Source organism: Strix uralensis, chromosome 9, assembly GCF_047716275.1.
Source record: "Strix uralensis isolate ZFMK-TIS-50842 chromosome 9, bStrUra1, whole genome shotgun sequence".
NCBI lineage: Eukaryota > Metazoa > Chordata > Aves > Strigiformes > Strigidae > Strix > Strix uralensis.
This window is the reverse complement of record NC_133980.1, coordinates 10,733,918-10,743,595: the sequence shown is the minus strand read 5'-3', so window position 1 is coordinate 10,743,595 and position 9,678 is coordinate 10,733,918. Positions and strand designations below refer to the sequence as shown.

The window sequence follows — 9,678 nt, the reverse complement described above, 5'->3', positions numbered from 1 at the left end:
AGTATTTCTGGCAAATTGACTATATTTTCCCTCTGAATGGATCCAATAACTTATTCAGCTGAAAAAACACCAAGCAATAAATAAATACTTTAATGCCAGAGCAGTTCACCAGTTTGAACCACTATCTGGTCCCATAAAAGGTTATTGAAAGGGTAAGGTGCTACAAATGGTAACATTTCACTGACTTTGTTGAAAAAGACCACATTGCTTGAAACCACAGTATAAGTATCCTCCAACATAGCTACAGAGACAGAAAGGATATTCTCTGAAATTGTTCATTCCAACTGCTGGGATTGTTGTGGCATCAAGACTCTACACTCAACAGCTGGGAGCGCATCCTTCTTTTGTGTACTATGCTTCTATTGCCATCACCTCACTGGTGAGGAAGAACTAGATAGATGAAGACTACTTAGAGGATGTGAAACAGATGGATGAACAGGATCAGGAGGTCTTGGCACAAAAGGTTCAGGAGGATCCTGAAAGAAAAGATAGTTACAAGGAAAGGTCAGAAGACACAGAAGTGGAAAGGGCAGAGGCAGGGTGGAACAATATGGAAGGGGTAAAAAGAACAAAAGAAAACAGCAACTTAGTGGCAAGAATGGAAACAGAAAGAATGGGATGGAGAAGTGGGTGAAGGTAGCATGGTGAAGAAGCAAAAAAGGACAGGAACTGAGGGGAGGTAGGAGAAAAATGAAAAGCAAAAGACCTGTGGAGGAGGGTCTCTCCAATCGTAACAGGACAGTCCCCTACAAATCACAGAACTGAACTCATACTTCCTGAATCTAAACATCCCCTGACAGCGTAGGCACACTTCCCCTCTCCCGTGCCTGGTTCCTACAGAGGTAAACAAGCGTCTGTGTTAAGTTACCTCCCCAGCTCACATGGTAGATAACTACACTGTGAGAAAAAGAACTCAAACCTTCTGATAATCCATGTTGAGCGAGAATCACTGATTTTGCATGTGCAATTTCTTTTTCTTCATTTTTCTAATTGCATTAAAAGCCACATTAAAATCATATTTTAAAAGTCATGAAGTTGAAAATTAGAAAGTGTCCCTGTGAGTATAAATTTAGCCTGGTTATGTGCATCTAAACATCTTTTTTTAACACAGTGTAATTGGCTGTCATATAGACATATATTAGATAGACAGATAGATATTTGTCATAAGTGGTGATACACAATCAGAACCACTGTATTTCCTTTCTTTCTGAAAACAAAGTTACCAATCTTTAAGAAGTCACACAACTTAGCTGAAGCCCCATTTTAAGGAAAGATATAAAAATAATAACTCCTGAATCTACCACTAATCAAATCCTGCATTTTTTTTTCTTTCATTCCTTTCCTGGAAGGATACAATGAAAAGTTTATCTTTTCTTTTTAGCACATGATAAGTACTAAACTTACAAAGCTAGGCAAAGGAAAGCCTTGAGAGTTATCTTTAGTTGTTTACTTCTCTTCTTTTTTCTGAATATTGACTGGTGTGATTTTGGCTATAACTGGGAACTCTTTGTGTATGCTGTATTACTAAAAGGAGTATAAGTTCAAAACAGTTTTTCTTTAAACTATTGTAGCAATTTAAGTAATTCATGCAAAAATTACAATAAAAGAAATAAAGATGCAAAGATGAGAAAAATGAAGTTTTCTTTCCATGTCCATCTCCCTCATCCAAATGAGAAGATAGTCACACTCTTGACATATTCTCCCCACAGCGCATGACCATAAGTAGTGAGACATAGACTGAGTGGTCAGAGCAGGGTACTAAAAGCCAAGACTCCTAGGTTCTTGACTGCATTGAAGTTACCACATGCTACAGTGATGATGTGAGGTTTCATTAATGTTTAATATAAAGATGACAATTTCAATTTTGACTTCTTGTTTTGATAATGTGCAAAAATAATTACTTTTAAAAAAAAATCATTCTGGAATAAAAATCAAAGTGTTCCAGTCTAAAAATTTTGAAACAGAATGTTCTGATATTTTTAGAATGGAACATTTAAATTTCTCATTGACGTGTTCCCACAGAAAGTTTTAATTATAACAAAACAGCACTTTCTGACAGAAAAATATGCTGTCAGAAAACTACTGACCAGGCCTTTTCAGATCTGCTGCTGACGAGCTCTGCAAAACTACCAGTTTCTCCTATGGCTGGAATGACGCTGGAGACCTCTATCCAGTGCACCGCGGTGCTTAATAAGTACTTTCCTCCTTGGTCAGCAGGTGGCAGGTTTTTTGCCACAGGTTTTACGATCTCCAAATTAGGGTTTTGTGATTGCCAGGAAAGGTTTAGTAGGTTTAACGCTCAGCGTTTCTTCTGGGTTAGTAACACTGTAGATAAAAACACCACATCTGTGCAATCTGTTTTAAATATTAAGCTCTATCAATAGAGTATCAAAATTTGCCAGTTACTTATTATGAGCAAGGTGTATAAATAATGCTCTAAGTGTAATTTCATTGACATAAAAAATAATAGCTAGTCCTGCACCAGAAAAATTGCATTCTTACTGATACAGATAATCAGAACTAGGAGTCTGGGGTATAAAAATATGTCTGAATTAAACCTCTGTTCATGATACTGCTGAGATCCGGAGCCACCTGATGGCCATTCTGCAGATGTCTGGATTTAACATACTCTCATTCATTCCATCTGTGGCAATAAGACAAAATATGTATTTTAACTAATGTATGAAAAAATCCTCAGCTTTACTATGATGGCCTATTGGATTTTTGCTATGATTCCAACACAACTTTTTAATCACACACAATAATTCCAATTATCCTCTAATGTTAAATTCACATAGCTCTCCTAACTAGTCGTAGGACATGTACAGACACCTGACAATAGACAATGGGGAGAATTAACAATGAACACTGGCATTTGATAAGACATAAGAACCCATTTCTTTCCTTGTTTTCTCAGGTTTCTCATCCAGCAAGATAACTGCTCCCAATTTAGGAGTATCAGCTCTGAGGACAGAACGGGTCTAAGTGGCTACAGAATTAGAAATTACAACGCTGCATGGCCATTGTATAGACAAAGCTGTATGAAATCCAATGTACAAATTCCTCAGATATTCTTAAAAAAACAAAGGGGATAGGTATTTTCAATTCCGTGACCAGCTACTCACACACAACTCCTAATTCTGCTGTGTTTACAACACTACATTAGTATAATTCAGCTTTCACAGTTTTAATTAAGCTTTAAGTGAAGTTCATTTGGTAAAATGTAATTAATAACATAATGTTTCTACTGTGTTCTAAAGTAAGAGGCCGGCTGCTTTAAGGAGAAAAGAGTGAAGAAGGTTTTCCTAATTGGCATCTTGCTACAATGAATACTAATATTACTGCTGTTCCTGAACTGGTTTCAATCTGCTGCTCAGTGAAAACCCAAACACAAGCTCCAAAGGAATAACTCCTATCAGTATGGAGTAACAGGGATTATAAACCTGATAGTGATTCTTTTCTCTTCTACCATGAATACTGACAGTGCTGATCTGTGCGTTGAAGATCAGGCATTAAACTACTGGCTTCATGCAGCAAACCATTTACCTTGCTGTTTCAGTTCAAAGTGAGTCACAGAGAATTAGAATTCCCCCCAGAATCCAGAGTCATGCCAAAGAAGTATATTTGTTTTAAAACTGAAGAGCCTGAACCCAAAATATCTTGTATGAGACGTGTATGAATCCAGTGGATGACTCTCCATCTTCCATGGGATGTAGTTATTACAGGAGCCCTAACAGACCTCTTGGCTTGAAACAAAAAAATAATTATATGAGCAAAAAACAAGTGAGTGAACAAACAAAACTGATTAAGGCAGGGAATGAATAAGGATGCACCTTTTATCCAGGGAGGTCATATTTTTAACTGAAACTTAGATTACTATAAAAAACCACAAAGAGTTGGGGTAGACGAGAATGGCGGATTACTGATTTCAAGGGGGGAACATCATGCTCATCAACAGAACAGGGGTAGCTATAGCATGTTTAAAGAAAGACTTTGAACTACATGCTCAAAACACTATAGTTCAGTACCTTGAGAAATCCACCAGACACACATAAAGAAATTTAAACAATAAAGGAACATTGTTTTATTTCTTATTCTAACCCTTAAACATGTCAGCAGAAGTTAGTTCCTTGCCATTCAATCCAACAGAAAAAAGATTAACGCCATAAAGCATCACAGAGAAGCAAATCTATTGTAACTGAATTCTCTTCATTCATATGTGCCAGCTGTTCTACTAGCTGTACATTAACTAAAAGAGTAGTAATGCTCACAAAATTTTTAAAAAAACCAAGGGGTATAACGGGACATACCTCAACTTCCCAGGAATCAATCAAGTATTGTCAATATGTTTTGTAAAAAAAAAAATAAAAAAACAACAACAAAAAAAACCAGTTCTAGAATGTATCTAGAATTCAGACTGATCATTTAAGCAGTCTTGTGACTGCTAAACTAAAATCTCTTGTTTGAGCACAGAGGCCCAATTTTAAATTCTGCTGAGAAGCCTGTGCTCCCATTAACTTTAAATAGCATTGCGGGTACTCAGCATTTCTAAAAATCAGGCCTTGGAGCACTCAGCCAAAGCCCATGGTGTAGAAAATTGATACTATTTGGAAGAGGCTGAGATGGACATTGAGCAGTGTAACACCTTGCAAGCAGAAAAAGGTAATTATGGGCAGCATTAATCCTCAAAATAGCTCTTACATTTTGGGAGTTGGTGCAGGTCCTGGCCTTAACCACAACAGCACTAGTGGCTTAATAGCTTCTTTCCTGGCCCAAATACAGGCATTAGAGTGTTCTGGGCAATGCTTTGCCATACTTCCTTATTTTCTTGACCACTCCCACAATACAAGCCAGATGGAAGAAGTGGGAAAAACAAGCATAAACTGCAAGATCGCCTCTTTCTTCAGATTTACATACAAATGTATGGAAAGGTTAGTAGATTTACAGACAACTCCTCTGCTTTGTTTAACTTCAGATTAAGTTACTTTTCTACCATAAGATAACCAAGACACCTCTGAAGCTTTCACTAAAGTTGATAGTTGGTTGTAGCTGACAGTCTAGCATGGGAATAGCATGTATATGAAGGTTATAATGCATCTGCACTCCATTTCACACACTGGACACAGCTAATCAGCCAAGACATTTCTGTATTAGCCCTACTGTACCTCTTCTCTTTTTCACTGTACATGTTAGCCACTATCAATTGGAACCAATGAATATACATACTATTTGCAAACTTGTGAGAATAACCTGTCAATTAGCAACACTGTGCTTCTGGCTACCTGTTTTTGTCAGCGAAGAACTACATTAAATTGATCTAAGACCACAACATTAACCTTCCACTAAATATTTATCTAAAGCAACTAAATTTTAGTCTGCATAGGGACCATCTATTCCTTCTTGACCAGTTACTCTACACAGAGGTGTTTATTATACAGTCATACTTGTCTAAATAATTATTTCAGACCCCTGAAGAACCCAAACTGTTTTGATCCACAAATTGAGTGAACTCTTCTGAAATGCAGCACCTAATGCTCTGTGGAACTGAGTCCTAACACAATTATTCACTCCAGCAAAATATTAACAACTGTTCAGAGCAGAAGATGGCATTGCTGACATTGAACTAAATCACAATAACTTGTATTGCCAGGGGTTGCCTCAATCATGGATTAAGACTTGATCTTCATGTGCGCTGGCTCAAGGGACCCACACAAATCTTAACAGGATGTCATCAACCACTGACTGCATTGGAGACTGCAGTAAATAAAAAGAATGGTTCTGAAGACCGCAGAAAAACTGTCTGAAGCTAATGAGTCTGACAAAATTAGTCTGACTAGTAAAAATACACTTACACATCCAGTTCCTCATGACATACCTTTGAAATGGCAACATGATCAATATACCTCACCCAGTGCCATTCATGACTGGGAAATGGCATGTATGAGCTAAATGCTATAATCACAAAGAATATCAATTTCACAGTGAGAGAATAATGCTAAAAAAAAAATGTGAATCCCTAATCTAATCTATTTTTATTTATTTACAGCCTGAATTGGTGATTCTCAATCAAGCTAACTGGCTGGTATAGGAGAAATTCACTCTGACCTAATCTTCAGACTCCAGGAGAAATCACCAAACACTATTTGATAAATGGTGATAAAGTGCAAAACAACAAATTGTAAGGAAGGGCTGTTCTATCCAAGCACACTCAATACTACAGCTGGTTAAGCAATTTCAGCATACTATTATCAACATAGCTAAAATAGTGTTATCACTGCCTCTAAAGGTTGTTTCATTCTTTTCAAGGCCCCACTGTGCAAACATGGCAGCTGTGCTGGGTTTGCTGTGCAGGGCATGTGGGTTCAGTCATCTCAAAAAGAGCCAAAAGACTGAGAAAAGGAGCAGGTGAAGGATAGTAAAAAGCTGCAATATATAACATGCTAGACAAATGTAGAACCAGCAGCAGCTTTTGGATGAGTGTTTTGCAGTTAATTTTTCAATAATCATTAAAAAGATTCCACAGAAAGCATATCTAATGTCAGTTCTGCAGTCAGTATTCTTGAGTATCTAATATTTACATTTCAGTTATTTATTATACATTTTCACTCAAAAGACATCTACTTAGATAAAAGAAGATGAAAGATCATTGATAAATGTTTGATAACAGATCGAGTTATCGTAACAATCTTACCAGAAAAAAAAAATAATTTCACTTGCATTTTGAAAGGTTTCACAGCACTGCACGGTAACAACTGACACATTTTAATACATACAGACAGAATTCATCAGCTCAAAATTATGCTAAATTTTTTTACCGCCACTTTTTCTTCTTGCTTATCTACCTACTGAGCTTTTTCACAGCTGTCTGTACCCAGGGGAACAATATTAATGCCAAAGTAGTATCAAAAGGCAGCTATCTTGAGGCAGCAGTGAGTATTTTCTAAACGACAGCCACTCTTCTTCTCCCTCCTTTCTTTGCAGTATATCCTCCTGAAAGCATGGGAGTGCGCTTGCTTGCTCATCACTCTTGCTACCCTAAACAACTGAGATAGCTTTGTTCTTCTGCACCAGCAGTTCTGCTCATGAACACTGAAACTGAATTTCCTTTTTTAGACAGCAAGGACGCAGACTTTCTTCCTCTTCTCCCTCCCTCTGCCTCCCCTCCCCCTCCTACAGTCTTTGCTGTGCCCTCATCTTACCTTCCACAGCAGAAGAAATCCATGCTGCAGTTTTTTTCCTCGTTAGCAGCTCTATGGCAACAGCAGCTCTGAGGCAGCAGTCCTTTACAGTTCTCACTTTTCTCTCTTTCCTTCTGCATAAAGATACACAGTTCATTTGCCCTGTAAATTAGCAAAGATAATTCTGATGTGATGTAAATTAACAAACACAGTTCCAATGTGATTTCAGAAAAAAAGTATGCTCCCAGGGGTACAAAGTTGTATTCCCAGAAGAGCTGAATGTTAGCAATGCAAATGAGTAATAGTAAAAGAAATCAGAGAACTCCTTTTGGGTAATAAACTGTAAAATAATCTTTGTGATAACTCAGCTTTCTTGTTCAGAAATGTGAAAAAAAGAAAACTCTGAGCTTCAGATGCACAAAATATCACATCCAAATGAAGTCCTGAAACTCTACGTAGAGTCTTTAATTGTTATTAACACATAAATGAAATAAGCAGTTTGTTAAATTCCTGCTGAGATAAAAGGAATAATGTCATATAAGATCTTGTAGACTCATAACCCATGGAAAAGCGTATATCAGAATATATTTAGAAATGATAACACAAGCTACAGAGGACAAAAGAGCAAGCAGAGAAAAAATACCAGTAACTGGGTGGTTACTGCATACTATAGTATCTGCCTGCTTAGAAATGAGGGTTTTCCTGACTTTGCTACTTTTGAATTAATCAGAATGAGCTACAAATAAATGTTGACTATGATAGCAAATAAACAATTCCTTAATACTCAGACACAATTATTACCAGAGGCTCTTAAAGTACCTATGACAAGATAAAACTACTTTGAATAGGCACACGTATTTTCTTTATATATTTATTTCCAAAAATTGTCAGTAAATTATGATCTAATCACTTTCAACACATGCATGAAATAAATGAATCAATATATTTCTCTAATTCAGCATGAACTCTCATTTCTGTCTCCTTCTGTGTAAAGAACAAAGGTTTCTGGCCACTTCCAATTGTTGTGACACAGCATGTTAAAGTGTATGCCTTAGACTAGCACAAGCAATTCCACAGTCACTCCTGGCTAAAATAATGTGATCACCTGCATCCTGTCTGTGCTTGTGTCAGTGGATGTCCATGCTTGCTTGTGTCAGTGGACCCCAGGAAAACATGGGCAGCTGTTCCTGGGTGCAACCTGAGAGGAGAAGAATGAATTCCCTGCTATCCTGCACCTTACATGTTCGTTTTTGTTTCCTCTGGCAGTATTCAATTAGCATACAAAATATATAATAGCATTCTGGGATGGGTTAAAGCACAAACAATTGGGACTAAAGACTGGCCTACAGAGGCTTCCTAACACTAAAAAGAAACCCCAAACAACAGAGCAGAACACTTACAAGACAGCTTCTTAGCAGCCCACTTGGCAGCTTCAGCTTCAGGGACACACACTTCAGACCCATCCTGACAACAGCATCCATCTGTAACACTGTTAAAGAGAAAAGCCTTGTAATATTTATATTTTTCATCCAAAAAAATCTCAGGATTAAAACAAACAAACAAAATTATTAAACAAGTCACAATGTTTATCTTGATTAATTTTTCCAACTTTTACGCAGGTAGAACCTCAGCTTCCCACCCAGAACTGACTGCTTTGTAGGCTGAAGCATAGCACATAAAACAATCAGTTCCAGACTTGAACAGTTTACAATCTAAGAGATCCTTGAAAGACGGGAGATTATAATTTCCATTTTACAGGCAGGTGAAACAAGGGCACAAAGCTGAAATTACTCATCTATAATTTCGTATTAAGCCAGTATCAGTGACAGAAACAAAACTCAAGGAATCTGAGCTACAGCTACCTGCAGAAATGAATAGTCTCAATTTTCTTACAAAAAGTAAAGCTCAGTAGAAAACTTTCAGTTTATAGAAATTAAGATTTACCCTGAGGCAAATATTCTGACTACATAGCTCATTTTATTAATGACAAAGTATTTATCTTTATTGTTAACATTTACATGTTGTAACAAGCTCTATAAACTGCAAAATACTGGTTTGGAGGTTAAAATGGTCTGCTAGAAAAGGAGGAAGAGACTTCAGTTAACACACAAGGCTGGATATGGACAGAAAATGCTTCTGTTAAAGAACAATTAAGTAATTTCTATGATATCTTACTCTGTTTAGGGACGTAAATGTTTTAAATATTCTGACAATAAGGGCCTATAAGATGCTCACACCAAAGCTTTCCGTGCCATGCTGTATCAGTGGATAAAACCGAGGCATTTTTTTGGTCACTAATCTGAGATGGGCCCTCATAACTCACAGCACTGTACATACATTCTGAAATGCAGTGTGTTTGGTGTCTAAAAGTGCAGTTTGGATGGGGAAGGACAGTCTCGTATGACTTGGTTCCATCAGTCAGGACAGTGAGCATCTATCAAGGTAAGCATATCTACAACATACATTAGAGATTATTATTTTTTTACCACAAACCATGGTT

At 37.1% G+C, this 9,678-nt stretch overlaps 1 protein-coding gene across 2 annotated transcripts in view; it reads right to left on the bottom strand.

The window, feature by feature from the left end:
* LOC141947458 (uncharacterized) overlaps positions 1–9,678 on the bottom strand; it is a 124,999-nt gene that overhangs the window by 109,323 nt on the left and 5,998 nt on the right. For both annotated transcript variants that reach the window (XR_012630136.1, XM_074878618.1), the window contains exons 2-3: positions 8,579–8,667; positions 7,200–7,340 (exon numbers count right to left, since the gene is read on the bottom strand). Coding sequence is in view for 1 of the 2 variants with exons in the window: in XM_074878618.1 (XP_074734719.1) it covers positions 7,200–7,340; positions 8,579–8,667 (230 nt within the window). In the remaining variant the exon portion in view is untranslated. The remainder of the gene's footprint in view (positions 1–7,199; positions 7,341–8,578; positions 8,668–9,678) is intronic.